The sequence below is a fragment of the Apium graveolens genome, chromosome 5 (genome assembly GCF_009905375.1).
Source record: "Apium graveolens cultivar Ventura chromosome 5, ASM990537v1, whole genome shotgun sequence".
NCBI lineage: Eukaryota > Viridiplantae > Streptophyta > Magnoliopsida > Apiales > Apiaceae > Apium > Apium graveolens.
In genome coordinates this window covers 7365565-7380923 of record NC_133651.1, presented here as the reverse complement: position 1 = coordinate 7380923, position 15359 = coordinate 7365565, and the positions used below count along the sequence as shown (strand labels likewise).

At 35.1% G+C, this 15359-nt stretch overlaps 2 protein-coding genes across 2 annotated transcripts; both read left to right on the top strand.

The window, feature by feature from the left end:
- The first annotated feature begins 477 nt into the window (after positions 1–477).
- LOC141659725 (telomere repeat-binding factor 1-like) lies at positions 478–1504 on the top strand. Its single transcript, XM_074466654.1, has 3 exons — positions 478–627; positions 735–847; positions 1259–1504. The coding sequence occupies exons 1-3, from the start codon at positions 478–480 to the stop codon at positions 1485–1487; spliced, it is 492 nt and encodes a 163-aa protein (XP_074322755.1). The 3' UTR covers positions 1488–1504.
- Positions 1505–14270: 12766 nt separating this feature from the next.
- LOC141659724 (uncharacterized) lies at positions 14271–15056 on the top strand. The gene has a single exon (XM_074466653.1). It carries the CDS (start codon positions 14271–14273, stop codon positions 15054–15056), a length of 786 nt encoding a protein of 261 aa, XP_074322754.1.
- The last annotated feature ends 303 nt before the right edge of the window (positions 15057–15359 follow it).

Below are 15359 nucleotides of genomic sequence, written 5' to 3'. Positions count from 1 at the left end.
AGACACGAAGCTCTTTAGTTATTACATAAATTTATAAAACTTTTGCAATGTCTTATTTCTGTTTATGCGTTTTTACTTTAATACTTTTGGTGCTCGTCCAATACTACTTATCCTCCCATGACATTCTTGATTAAGTATAGTTTTTTTCTTAGCAGCTAAATTATGTTATTAGTCTTTATGCAACTACTTCTATTGAATAGACATTTGAATTACCTATTTCTAGAAATCAAGTTAGGAATTTTGTGCCGCTATGATGATTGACTGATTGGTACTTGCTTGCTTATGCCTTGCGTGTGTGTATATTAGGAAACTGGAGCTATAGGTGATTGCTCAACAAATTTCAAAGAGAGTAATAGTGGCTTGTGCTAAATTTGTTTGACCCAATTTTACAACTACGCACTTAATCATAGGCAGCATCATGCTGAAAACTATGCATCATGTCTAACTGTTTTTCTTTTGTACAGATATCATTAGATCATGGGAAGGAGCTATAATAAGTGGAGTTCCGAAGAGGAAGCTGCCATTAGAAATTGCATAGCTAAACACGGTGTTGGGAAATGGCAAAAAATTCTCAGTGACCCGGAGTTCAGCACTGTGTTAGTTCTCCGTAAAAGTAAGGACCTACAGGTATTATGAACTTTGCATGCTCTCTTTCATTGCTGATACTTACTCTCAGATTGTATGTTTCTTAAATATATCTCAATTTATAATTTAAATGTTATTGGGATTTTCAGGATAAATGGAGACATATTATAATAAAGGGCAAGGCTCAAACTGCTCAACCTAAGGCACCATCCACTGTACACGAGTCATTGGAAGATGGTGATTCTGACAAATTATTATTAAGGTCAGATCAAGTAATAGAAATCCTCAGTTTCACACTTTTAACATGAACTAGGTCGTCACTCAGCAGCAGTCTTGTACTTTTTTGGCCATTTGTAACCATATCTAGATTACAATCAGTAAATTTTTGTATATGTTCAAGTTATAAAATGTTACCAATTGTTACAGTACTGGTTTTTAGCACTTCTGAATATTGGCGCTGATAAAATTTCACAACAGTACTGTTATCCGGTTATCTTGGGAGAAACTTGATATATTTATTTCTTGCTCTTAAATTGTTACAAAAGAAAAACTCAGCCAATAGTCCATTTTTTTGGTTGAGATGAAACAAATAACAACCTTAGGCAGCTCTTTCGCAAGCCTGGACATCTTTTTTCTATTGCTTAAATCTTTACATATTCTGAATATATTGCAGGTTCAGTGATTGCATACAGGATGGTCCAACCAATAATGAATCTGCTGCTCTTACTATCGCCCAAACTGAGGCACGGGCTCTAGTTCACAAGTCAATGGAAGATGGCGTTACTGACAAACCAACTGTGAAGGTTTATATGAGACGTCACAAAATGCATCAACAATCACCACAAAATATAAAGGTTTATACAAGACGTCACAAAAGGGGTAATAAAGCCACTGCAAAGTAAAGAGGTTTTACAGTCTGGGGGGGGGTATGAAACAAGTGAAATGTATCTTGTAGTGTTTACTTTGATCAATATTGCAGTACTTAGAGATAACTGGACCTCTTGGAATCAAAGTAGTTATCATATTTTTTCTTTGGATGTTCTCAAGAATTAATCAATGCGTACTTTGCTTGTTTTTAAGACCCATAGGGTGCTTTGTGGATTGTGTTGTCGTATTGTGAATTAATCATTATTGTAGTGTTCTTTGTGAAGTTATAGTATTGTGTTGTGAAGTTGGAAACATTAAACTGTCACAGCTGATATTTGAAACTCATTGTAATTTACCTATATAGGCTATTATGGTAAATTGGATCCAGATCTTGTAATTAATTTTTTTTCATGCAACATGATTGTTCTGCCTCTAAAGAAAGAGAATTTTTTTTTGCTATATACATATGCGAGTGTTGCAATTATGGATAGAATATATCAGGTTTGTTGGTCAAATTTTCTGTCGACTCGAACCTCAAGTTTCTATTTCTTTTTGACTCGTCTAGATGTAGAAAGCCTAAACGCAGTTGAAGCATTAAAGCATGAAATATTCAGGGGTAATATTTTTGTCCTTGTCGTCAGAACAGAATTGCTTAAGGCGGTTGTGATTAAAGAGACCCTTCCTCGTCAAGGATTAATATTTTAAACTCACTGATGCAGCGAGAAAATGATGTATGATATAACAGACACAGACCGCGTGCAGGCCACAGTTGATGCTGAGTTGATGAGGATCAGGTATATGGGTTCTGAGGGTTTTGCTGCTGCAGCGGTTAAAAAAGCTGAAGCTGCTATTGCAGACGCTGAACATGCATGCTGCTGTTGGAATAATCTTAAATTTAGTTATTAATTATTTGTTTATTTAATTATTTGATATTTAGCAATAGATTAATTATTAGAGAAAAATATTATTTTAGAATTGTTTAGTAGTGGGCTAGTGGAGTTATGGAGTAAATTATGGACATGTAATTTACCCATTAATTAGTAGTGGTTAGTTTTAGTAGTAGTTAGTTTTAATATGTTTGTAAAGCATATATAATGGCTAGTTTACCTTGAGTTTTACCGGAGGAAAAGAAAACAAGAAATATAGCAGTACAAGTTCTCTTCAAAAATGTAGGTGTCTTCTTTTTTCTCTAAGTTTTTCCAACATTGGTATCAGAGCCATATGATCCAGGGCTTATAAAACTCTTCTAAAAATACACATATACATATATATACATATATATATATATTATCCTTAATATTTTCCATGGCATCAAACAATTTCTCCGTCTCTATTCCATTATCCAAAGGAGATCAATGAGGGAGGAAGAAATTGGAGGAAAAAATGAGGGACTGCTATTAGCTAAAGCTTCATCCTCAAAAGGTACATGTAACAAAGTTCAATGCAACCATTGTCATAAGATGGGACATGAAGGAAAAGACTGCTGGTACAAAGGAAAGCCACAATGTTACAAATGCAAAAAATATGGGCATCTGACAAAGAATTGTAGATTTCAGAATGATGAAGAAAGGATGGCACAATTGATCGAGGGAGAACCACTCCTTTAGAGTTGTGGAGAGAAAGTGCTTCAAAGTGTTTTTGGAGAGAAAGTGCTCCAAAGTGTTTTTGATGAGATAGTGCATCAAAATTGATGGTGGTGAGAAGTGCATCACAGGCGAAGAGAAAGTGCTTCGTAAATTTAAGATTATGGGGGTGAATGTTGGAATAATCTTAAATTTAGTTATTAATTATTTGTTTATTTAATTATTTGATATTTAGCAATAGATTAATTATTAGAGAAAAATATTATTTTAGAATTGTTTAGTAGTGGGCTAGTGGAGTTATGGAGTAAATTATGGACATGTAATTTACCCATTAATTAGTAGTGGTTAGTTTTAGTAGTAGTTAGTTTTAATATGTTTGTAAAGCATATATAATGGCTAGTTTTCCTTGAGTTTTACAGGAGGAAAAGAAAACAAGAAATATACCAGTACAAGTTCTCTTCAAAAATGTACGTGTCTTCTTTTTTCTCTAAGTTTTTCCAACAGCTGCAACTCAGCCAAAAAAAAAAGAACATGCATGCTGCAGAAGAAGCAAAATTTATCACTTGAGATTTATAAAGGAAAGTAGAGAAAGAGGGATAGATCTGGTACAATATCATTTATTCTATTGCTTCTCAAGCCCCAATTCACTTTCTGTAAATAAAAAAGATCTTCTCTAAATTTATTAGGTCATTCTCCTTTTATTAAAAAAGTATGTCCTCCCTTATAATAGATATAATTAGATTTTCTTTTCTTTTTTCCTTCTAGTGAGGATTATAAATCACAATGTCCTTTAGATCTTCATGGCTTCCAAGTTGTTGAAGAAAAGTAATCATGACCTCGATGATGTATATGAGCTCATTTCTCAGTTAACATAGTACGTACTGTTATCAATCTTGTACGATAAAGACATTATTATATATACATTGAATATATAACTAATTCATAAGAACATTGCTAATTTTAAATCACATAAGCATATAAGAATTAACAATTAAATTAGGAGAAGGGTTTGAGAAAACAAACAGAGATTGGATTTAATCTCGAGTCCAGAAAACTGTCTCCTTAAAGCAGTTTCGCCCCGCACCATCCGTGTTTAGCGATCTGCTTCCCAGGATAAAACGAGATACTAGTATAATCGATAGATCGAATATACTCTCAGCGAACTTGAACTGAGCCCGAGAACTATCACCGGAATATTGAAAAAATTTAAGACTAAAGAGACCAAGAATGAAAGAGATGACTCTTATTTCCTTGACTTAATAAAACTGGTGCCCTAAGACTCTATTTATAAAGAGAGGCTTGAAAGGACTTGTTTTTATTTTTGATGTGGTACATGGTATTTATAAGAAAAACTAAGGAATAGGTTTGTGCTACTCTCGATGTGGTACAAAACCACTTTTCATATTAAAAGGTAAAATTTTGGAACATCAGTTCTCATTCACCTTTTACTCATTTTGAGTGTGTTAATATGCGTTGGAATCCTCTCGAAGAGAAGAATACTTTCCAATAAATACACACCACTAACATATAATGTGTCTCACTCATATAGAGTCTCAAAATGATTCACAACTTAGTCTAAAATACTAAGTTTGTCCAACAATCCCCCACAAATGAGATTGATGGTCCAGTAGCACGCACCACATAGACACCACATAGACAGACAGACGCGGAGCTTGACTTGGTGATAGTTCCGGCGGTCAGATATAGCATACGATAGGTAGAGAATGTTCCTTGAACCTTCGCTCGAATAAGTATATCGACTTTACTGGTAGACAGTATGACGCGATGTCCTTGAACTGTTCGACCGTTTGTGTAAACGATGACATACTCATCACTATATCTTTCCTGACTCATTCAGTTCTCATGATTATGTCCATTTTGGCCCTGGAACATCGTCCTGGTTCTGCAAGAGTTTCTAAAGAATTGTGCCTCGCAATTCTCCTTTGAAGCGGCCATACTTCTCTCTTACATATGTGATCTTTATCTTATAGAGTAACCCGCGTTTACTCAACCGAATATTATGTATTCAAACTTGAAATCCTTGTATTCGTCAAAGATCATTAAAAGCATAAAGCTTAACCTCGTACCTTATGGGTCTCACTGTTTCATCATCATAGAAATAGGCCAGGGGTTACCCCCACAGTGATTTGGTCATCACGATTTAGTTGTCCCATTGAACCAAGTTCTTGGGATCTCCAGTCAGCAAGGTTGGGTGTCCACCATGACGCCGTTAAGCAATAGGCAAGGCTCATTCCTCTCGATGATTTGACAATTATCTCTCGGTCTAACTAGATTCCTCTGTCTTAAACAAATTCGCTCAGTTTAACCATCTGGTTAGTGGATCCAAACATTATCATTTGACTTTACATAGTCAATCATGATAATTCTCGTTGAGAATAGTTGTTTAATGGTATTATATCCTCATCATAGATGTGAGACATACCATTTCATACACAATAATGTGATCTCCCAATTTGCATATTGATTACACAATATATGCATATTGAAGACATATTTTCCTTGTCATTTAGGAATATCCTTACAAAGTGGCTACTCAGCCTTTTAACTGTATTTATTTTATGCACCAGACTCGTATTCCATCATGAATCGAGCTTAGTTTAGAATTTCCATGACACGACTGCTAAGTGTGAAATATATTCTCGAATGACTTTTAAGTTCTTAAAGTCAAATATCTAATTTATATACTATATTCACATAGTACAATTAGATATCTTTCGTATTACTGTCCAAGCTCACGAGCACATATCATACACCTTAAATCTCATTGCAATCACTTCCAAGTGACCAATTTCTATTGTACTCGTGCATCTACCCAGTTTACCAACTGTGTAGCCTATGTCTAATTTTGTACAATTTTAAAAAGTACAACAGACTTGCAATCCTTCTTGAGAGATCCTTGTTCATCTACGCTTGGATAAATATAAATCCATTCCAGCTATGACAACTTTAGCTTCGTTGATCTCTTCAAAATTCACATCACCAACATGTGACATGTATCATCTAAAACTTTTAAAGTCACGAAGATTGTAATCTTCAAATAAAACTTTTCAATCTCATCAAGATTTTCAGAGATGATCCTCTTGTCATTACTTCTCGTAATGATCAGATCACTCACATGCAATCAATTATGACTTGCATATCATGTGTAAATAACACATGCACACTTGTCAATTCTCTGATTTTGAATCAGTTTGACATCTCATATTGACATATTTCATATTTATGAAATAACTTTACTAGTTATTACTTAAGGCTTCACTTGTTATTGATATTACCAGCTTTTAGCGTCCCAAAAACCAGCAATTTCAGTTTGCATCATTACCTAGTTTAAGCGTCCTTAAACTAGCAATCCTTATTCACATAGCAACCAATTTTTGAGCGTCCTCAAAATGGCAACCATGTCATTTATTTGAAGCCATCGATTATCATAGCAATTTCAAATTTAATATGCCATTATTTCGTGTCAATGTTGTTTCACTCAACATGATCACCGAAAATACAGATTTTCTACTCTTGCTTTATCTAGAGCAACCCTCGGGTTCACGTAAATAGATATTTCTCCAAATATCTATTTAGAAAGACCATCTCAATGTTCATTGATGCACTTTTAAATTTCACAATACGATAATTTTAGTATCATCTTAATGAACCTTATTCTCAAAACTCGAGAATATTTCATAAATTATATCAGGTCATCACTTTCGACTGTAATATTTTTGTATCAGTCTGACCTTATACTTCCTTCAGACCCAGATATATTTTTCCAATTTAAAAATTCATTTGGGTCCTAATGCTTCTATCTCGTAAGAAGATCTATATATTTTTTAAACAAGATTCTGTCAAACAGAACCACTCTCTCTATTTCTTAACATCCTTTCCCCCACAAAGGACATAGAGAGAACATGCACAATCCATTTTCTAGTACACGTGCTAGAAAATCTTGATTTATTGACTCTCAGTAATAGTCAAATTTTCTCTTGATATATTCACTTATCAAGAAATTATACGAGAAGCGCATTGCTTCCATTAAATTTACGAGTTCACCTTCAAGCAAATTATCAAGACATTCGGGACTAGCAATTATCCAAGTCTTTTGCTCTCTGCAGGTTCATCCTCACATTCATCCAATAACTCGTAAGTTCATTTAGATGACTTTTAATTACAAATCTACTAGGATCTACTAGCTTATCGCATAAGCATTCCTAAACTCTGTAATAGTATTCTTACGAATCTCAAAAATTAGATTCATATATCGGATATTATTAGACTCAACCATTGTCTATGTATCCATCCAAAATATCTCAATTGATTATGGATCTCATGCTGCCAACAGAGGTATTGGTATCAAGTTTTGAGATACCCCCACATTTCAATTATTTTCAAGAATGTTTCATTACATTCCACTATTCATAGAAAATTCAATAATTTTCTATTTTAGATACCCCACAATTTTAATATTTTACAGAATGTCAGAAAATATTCCAAAACTAATAGGAAATTTAATTATTTCCTTCTGTGGTATCATGTTTAAGGAACGATTAGCCCTTCGTAACTAATATCCTCAAATTCAGTGATAGTCTGAGCTGATCACAATCGTTTTGCATCTCTCTCAGAGCGCAACTCAAGCCTGCATTTACTCCATTTATTTAATGCGAGTAAGGTGCAACGACCTCATGAATATTCACGTTGCAAACAGAATTTGCCCGGTGATTATTCATCATCAAATTTATTCACTACCATCTTAATTATCTGTATTAAGTTGGATTTGCCCTTGAGTTTATAGAGCACACATCTCTCTATTTAGCTTCAATATTGACTCGACTACGAGTACGAGTGATAAATGTTTTACTATCAAACCAGACAGTAAACACGTATCGTGTCACTACCTCTCATCTGAGCAGGTTTTACGTCATTCATTAAAACCTATAAGATTTTAATATCATGTTTAAAGAACTTCCCGTGGTTCTTATCATTAAAAATTCAATTACCGAATTTCTCTAAAATATTTACATGGTTCACACGAACCTACATTTCTGGCTCACCTACTGGTACAACCATAAAAGGCCCAAGGAAGAATATAAATCTTCAATAACCCCACATTCAGTGATCCTTGATCAACTGATGTGTTAGGGTTAACAACTTTTCGGATTCTCTCCGAAGTTCAGCGTAACTATTGAGATCAATATTCGCCGTATTAAGTATCATATGGATCACTATAATAGGCTCGTGTGTCACTGCCGCAGCAGACCGACACCAACACGTGAAATTACTATTTAACTGGAGGAAAAATCCAACCAGAAAAATATAATTTATGTGCCGACCCATAACCTGTACTCCAGGCCCATTAGGTTTTTTAATGTGGAGAATCCTGAGCAATTGTAAATCTGGTTCACTTCAGCTGCCCACCTCATCACATTATTTAACAACAAACATGTTACTGCATTCTATCCAGTATTACAAATTTGTGATATAACTCCATTATTAAAGATTAAACAATAATAATTGATGCCTTATCATCACTCAACAATGATTAAAAAATTAATCACCAAATAATCAAGTTCCATCATGAAGGGTCACATTTATGTAGCCATATCATTTAATTGCATAGCAATATCATGTTATGAACTTGCAAACACGCATGTAAACTATAACATATACGATTCTTGTATCAGTGTACTAATAATTCCAAAATCAATTCAGAATTAAGAAATCAATCACCATGTTACCAAAACATAATAAGCTATCCATCAATAGCGAAAACATGGACGAATTATAAATTTGGGTTTAATCTACCAATTTATAATGATCAACCCGAGAGAGATGTCACCAAATATGTCCACTTGAATATAAGTTGATCATAAATCAATAACCATTAAAGCATCAATAGCCTTATAAGAAACCAATTATCCAACAACTTTGTGCTTACTTTTGCCTCGTACCTGTTATGCTTAAACAAAACACCACTTAAAATCAAATTTATATTAATTTCAAGCACATGGCAACAAGTGATCAAAGAAATTAATGCACTAAATTTAATTTAATTAATGAGGCAAATAATGGCCACTCATATACCCATAAATAAATCCAATTTAAACAATCAAATTGACTTTTGCGTCTACTCACAAGAAAGTATGAAAATTGAAGAAATCTGCTTTAAGATTGTTATCAATCTTGTACATTAAAGACATTTTTATATATATATTGAATATATAACTAATTCATAAGAACATTGCTAATTCTTAAATCACATAAGCATATAAGAATTAACAATTAAATTAGGAGAAGGGTTTGAGAAAACAAACAGAGATTGGATTTAATCTCGAGTCCAGAAAACTGTCTCCTTAAAGCAGTTTCGTCCCGCACCATCCGTGTTTAGCGACCTGCTTCCCAGGATAAAACGAGATACTAGTATAATCGATAGATCGAATATACTCTCAGCGAACTTGAACTGAGCCCGAGAACTATCACCGGAATATTGAAAAAATTTAAGACTAAAGAGACCAAGAATGAAAGAGATGACTCTTATTTCCTTGACTTAATAAAACTGGTGCCCTAAGACTCTATTTATAAAGAGAGGCTTGAAAGGACTTCTTTTTATTTTCGATGTGGTACATGGTATTTATAAGAAAAACTAAGGAATAGGTTTGTGCTACTCTCGATGTGGTACAAAACCACTTTTCATATTAAAAGGTAAAATTTTGGAACATCAGTTCTCATTCACCTTTTACTCATTTTGAGCGTGTTAATATGCGTTGGAATCCTCTCGAAGAGAAGAATACGTTCCAATAAATACACACCACTAACACATAATGTGTCTCACTCATATAGAGTCTTAAAATGATTCACAACTTAGTCTAAAATACTAAGTTTGTCCAACACGTACATCTGTTTTATCTTGTATATCGATTCTGCGTTTCAAAATTTATCGTTTTCTAGAAATAGGCGGCACCTAATAGAGGAATATGTGGTCGGGGTGAGTGCTAGAGTAGTCATTATGTTACTGCTGTCTTTTGCCAGCCTATCATAAGCTCTTGTTTGCATAATACTAATCTGTCTAATTAAGGAAACCTGGAAATTTTAATGTGTCTGATAAAAGTAAAATCATTTTAGCCAATCCATTATATATCATTTATTCAATGATTTAAATTTCGTTGTGTTCTTTTTCTCTATTTTAACAATAAAGTACTCTCTAAATTCAATTTAATAAATTCAATTATTTAATGGCCAACTTATATTTGATGGAGCCTTGTCCGATTTATCCAATGACGCAAAATTCAATTCAACTACCTAATACCTTATTGTGGGTATCGTATATATGATAAACACTTATATATCACTAATTAATATACTTTTTTCTAAGCAAAACCAATTCATACATACCAAATATATCTGGCTTAGAGCAGGAATGTAAAATTTATGCAGACTATGCAGACATGCCTTTATTCTAAAAAAGTAAGATGATTGTTTACATGAATACCCCAACTTAATGCACGATAAAATAGTAGGGGACGGATATTTAATATATGTATTACCGAATTAACAAATTGAAACAATACCCAATTTGTTTTTAGAGCTAGTATTTCTATAAATTACTTGATCATTTTTTTTGTGCACGTAACTGATATTCATATATTTATCACGTTTCACATATAATGCGTTCCTATATAAATTCTAACTTTAACCAAAAAAATTCGGCCGTAGTTGATCACTAATCTATTTATTGAATTATACTTTCATATTAGAACATGTGATCTAGTTGTTGCAATTGTACTATATTGTGATACAAATTCACACAAGTACCAGAGATAAACAAACAAAGCCATGAGATCCACAGTAATGAAGAAGCGTATTATGTGTGTGTAAGGGACGTGGATATTGATTGGTCTAAGAAATCATTAAAATTATCCATGAATGAGTAAAATAATAAAATAACAAAATAATTGTTGATGAACATAATTGACTTCCAAAATTCGCACAGACATCAAACTTTGGATAAGCAATACGTATTATTGCTTGATTTTGTAATATGTAATACATTAAAAAAACAAATGATGTGCCTCTTTTGCTTCCACACAAATATGATCCCTCTCGGAAACCCCTATTTTCAGCACAAATATGATCCTGAATTTTCACATCTGTAAAATATTATAAATTAAATGCTCATATCTCATCAAAGCATTTTTCTTAAGATCTTGATTTCTCAACTCAATTGACGAAACACATTCAAAATGCCCTATTTATTGATGACTCAGAAGTGAGTGAAGTATATTCCATATTAATCCTTCGACAGTTGTGAATCAGAAGTGTCAAGCAAACTCTTAGATGCAACTCATGTGTGCCGAAACAAGTGGTTAACATAGGTGTGTCTTGCGTAACAAATTATTGCTAAAAGCATATCTCTCTTTCTATACTTGAACAAAAAATGTTAAAATTACTCCTTACCTTGTAGCGTTTGGTCAGTGGTGTTATGTCTCATGACGATAAATCAATCTTCCAGAAGATTTGTTACCGAACTATACATGTACTCGAATGTCATTCAAAAGATTGTTACCAAAATACCTGTATTCGGTTATCACAGGCCAAAATGCCCTCCAAATCCCTAGGATAATGTTGTATACCGATGAGACGCCAACATCACTTAGGTATATTATAAAGATGCTACAATGTAAGAAGTATATGTTGAGCAAATTTTTTGTTTAGGCGCCTATGTTACCCATGTGTTTTGTTGGGCTTTAATCTGAGTTTATGGGCTTTGCTGTTTGTTTGTCCTTGTAGGTTGGGTCGATTTGCAACTCTAGAGTCCATGTGTTGGATGTAGTCAATGTATTCGTGGAGTCTTTTTAGCTTTCTATCAGTTACGTTTGAACAATGAGTTGTAATAGGAAGTTAGTTTCCATGTTCTCCTAGTTTGTAGCTAAGTCATTTGTTTCTGTTTATGCTTTCCTATATATATATATATATGTAGCAGTCATATATTAAAGTTAACACTTAGCATACATTGTGTATTTTCCCAGTTATTTCATTAAACTCTAACAAGTTTGATTGAACTGTATTCACGTATTCATAACATTCTGGTATCAGAGCTTTGGTGACCTCCTGTATGTCCAAGTTTATGCCCAGGATGTCATCTACAGATTCAGGTAAACACAAGGATGGTATGATAAGTCTGAGTTATCCCATGCTGACCCGTATGAACTACACAGTGTGGGCTATGAAGATGAGAGTGAACATGCAAGCCCATGGTGTTTGGGTGGCTATTGATCCAGAGGAGTCAAAAGGAACAGTTGCAGACAAGACGGATAAGACAATAATGGCAGCAATTTATCAGAGTGTCCCTGAGGACATCTTGTTGACACTAGCGGAAAAGAAGACCGCCAAGGAGGCTTGGGAAGCCGCGAAAATGCTGTGCCAAGGAGTCGAGCGTGTAAAGCAAGCAAGGATTCAAACTCTTAAAGCCGAGTTCGAATCAATGAACATGAAAGACACTGACTCTGGATGATTTTTTTCTGAAACTAAATGGATTGGTAGATAATATTCATGCTCCTAGGGAGAGTGTTGCTGATGCTTACGTTGTCAAAAAATTATTACGGGCTATAATTGGAAAATTCCTTCAGATCGCTTCAACTATAGAACAGTTTGGGAATGTTAAAACCATGATAGTTGAGGAAACTGTTGGCTCTTTAAAGGCACACGAGGAACGTTTGCGAGGAAAAAATGAAAGTGGTGGATAACAGCTACTTCTTATTGAAGAAGAGTGGAACAAGAGAGAGAAGGAGGATCGCAAGTTACTACTAACCAGGGAGGAGTGGCTGAAATGGTTGAGTAGAAACGAAGGACAATGATCTCGAGAAAGAGACATGAAGTGGGTTAAGGACAAGAGCAAAGTAAGATGCTTTAATTACAGTGCCTATGGCCATTTTGTTGTCGAGTGCAAGAAGCCCAGAAAAGACAGAGAAATGAAGGAGGAAGCACTCATTGCACAAGTGCCAGATGAAGAACCTACATTGCTAATGATGAAGTATAACGATGGAAAGGATGAAAAAGTGATGTTCATCAATGAAGAGGGGATAACACCCATACTTAATTCAGAGAAGCATGGTAAATCAGAAGTATCCAATCTTCGGTAGCTCAACAATGGTGCTAGTAGTCATATTTCGGGACAACGAGGGAAATTCGATGCATTGGATGAGAATGTGACAGGTAAAGTAAAATTTAGAGACAACTTGGTGGTTCAAATACAGGGGAAGGGATCAATAACACTTCAATGCAACAACGGTGAAAGCAGAGTACTAAAGGATGTGTACTACATCCCTACACTACGAAGTAATATAATAAGCTCGGGATAGCTTGCAGAGGAAGGACACAAAGTCATGCTAAGTGGAGACTGCCTTTGAGTTCGTGACAACAAAGGTGAATTATTGATGAGGGTGAAATGATCAAGAAATGGGACATACACAATCAACCTACAATCTGGCAAACAGAATTGTTTATTGACTATGGGGACAAAAACCGGTTATGGCATGCTAGGATGTGGCACATAAACTTTAAGGCTCTCACGATGATGGCTGATACGAAAATGGTGTATGGGTTACCGAAAATTGTGTCTCACAAGGAAGTTTATTAGGGGTGTTGATGTCAAAACAAACGAGGAAGGGCTTCCCTCAACAGACTGAGCATCATCCAACCAAAGCACTGGAATTGATTCACGGAGATCTCTATGGCCCAATAACTCCGTCTACCTCTAGAGGAAACAGGTATATCTTTCTTATTATTGATGATTTCACTCGAGTCATGTAGGCATATCAATTGAAAAACAAAAGTGATACATTTGACGTTTTTAAAAAGTTTCAAGCTTTGGTTGAAAGTAATCCAGAAAAGAAAATTGGTAATTTCAGAACAGACGGAGGTGGAGAATTTTGTTCGAAAGAATTCATTCAGTACTGTGAGGAAGCAGAGATAAAACGTCAGTTTACGGCTCTTTATTCACCACAACAAAATGGTGTGATTGAATGAAGGAACTGTACGATGATTGAGATGGCTCGTAGCCTGTTGAATATATTACCACTTCATTTCTGAGGAGAGGCCATTTGACATGCCATATATTTGTGGAATAGATTTCCTACTCGTGATGTCACGAGAGTCACTCCGTATGAAGCATGGTGTGGAGCTAAACCACAGTTGGATCACTTGCGTATCTTTAGGTGTTTGGCACATATGAGAGTGCCAAATGTGAACTTGGGAAAGTTGGATTCAAGGAGCAAAGAAGTCATTTATCTTGACAAGGAATCAAATACGAAAGCTCATCGAGTTTATGATCCAACGAGCAAGTCATTAAATGTTACTCATGACCTGGTATTTGAAGAAGATAAGTCGTGGGATTGGAGCAGAGAAAAGATTGCACAGGTGACTCAGACGAACAACTTCATGGTGGTTGGTTCTAATATGGCATCTGGAGATGAAGTAATAGAAGATAACGAAGGTTTTAGTACACCACAGACAAATAACAGAAGTGACAGTGATATTATAGGTGCAAGTGAATCAATGGCGAGTTCGAACTCTGGAGCTAGTACTGAGTCTGAAAGTCACCCAAGACAATATCGGTCGTTAAATGACATCTATGCTGAGACAGAACCCATCAAATTAGCAGAGGAGGAGTTGATTATTTTGGGAGTTGATGAACCCATTACTTATTCAAAGGTTGCACAAGATGAGAAGTGGATAAAAGCCATGAAACTCGAGATAGATTCTGTTGAGAAGAACAACACCTGGAGGTTGACAGAGTTGCCACCTGGGAGAAAAGCGATTGATCTTAAGTGGGTTTATAAAACCAAAAGGGATGCTAATAGGGAGATTATCAAGCATAAAGCTAGAATTTTGGCCAAAGGATACGTTCGAAAACAAGGCATAGACTCTGAGGAGGTATTTGCACCTGTCACACGCCTTGAAACCATACGGTTGCTCCTTGCCTTAGCTGCAAAAAACTCGTGGGACATCACCTAGACGTTAAAATGACGTTTCTAAATGGTGAAATCATGGAGGAAGTTTATCTTACGCAGCCAGAGGGATTTGTTAAAAGAGGTAAAGAGCACATGGTATACAAGCTTTTGAAGGCCCTGTACGGTCTTAGGCAGGCGCCAAGGGCGTGGTATTCAGAGCTAAACAAAAGTCTGGAGGAACTTGGGTTTAACAGATGCCCATATGGGCAAGCAGTATACACGAGGGTGACTGTAAATGATGTACTCATAGTGGTTGTTTACGTCGATGATCTCCTAGTTACGGGATCAAATCTAAGTCACATCAAAG

Excerpts from the sequence above, each read along its gene's own strand:
- LOC141659724 (XM_074466653.1), top strand. The coding sequence starts at position 14,271 with ATGAGAGTGCCAAATGTGAACTTGGGAAAGTTGGATTCAAGGAGCAAA.
- LOC141659725 (XM_074466654.1), top strand. The coding sequence starts at position 478 with ATGGGAAGGAGCTATAATAAGTGGAGTTCCGAAGAGGAAGCTGCCATT. Across the intron at positions 628-734 it reads GTAAAAGTAAGGACCTACAG|GATAAATGGAGACATATTAT; the intron begins GTATTATGAACT and ends TGGGATTTTCAG. Across the intron at positions 848-1,258 it reads TCTGACAAATTATTATTAAG|GTTCAGTGATTGCATACAGG; the intron begins GTCAGATCAAGT and ends AATATATTGCAG.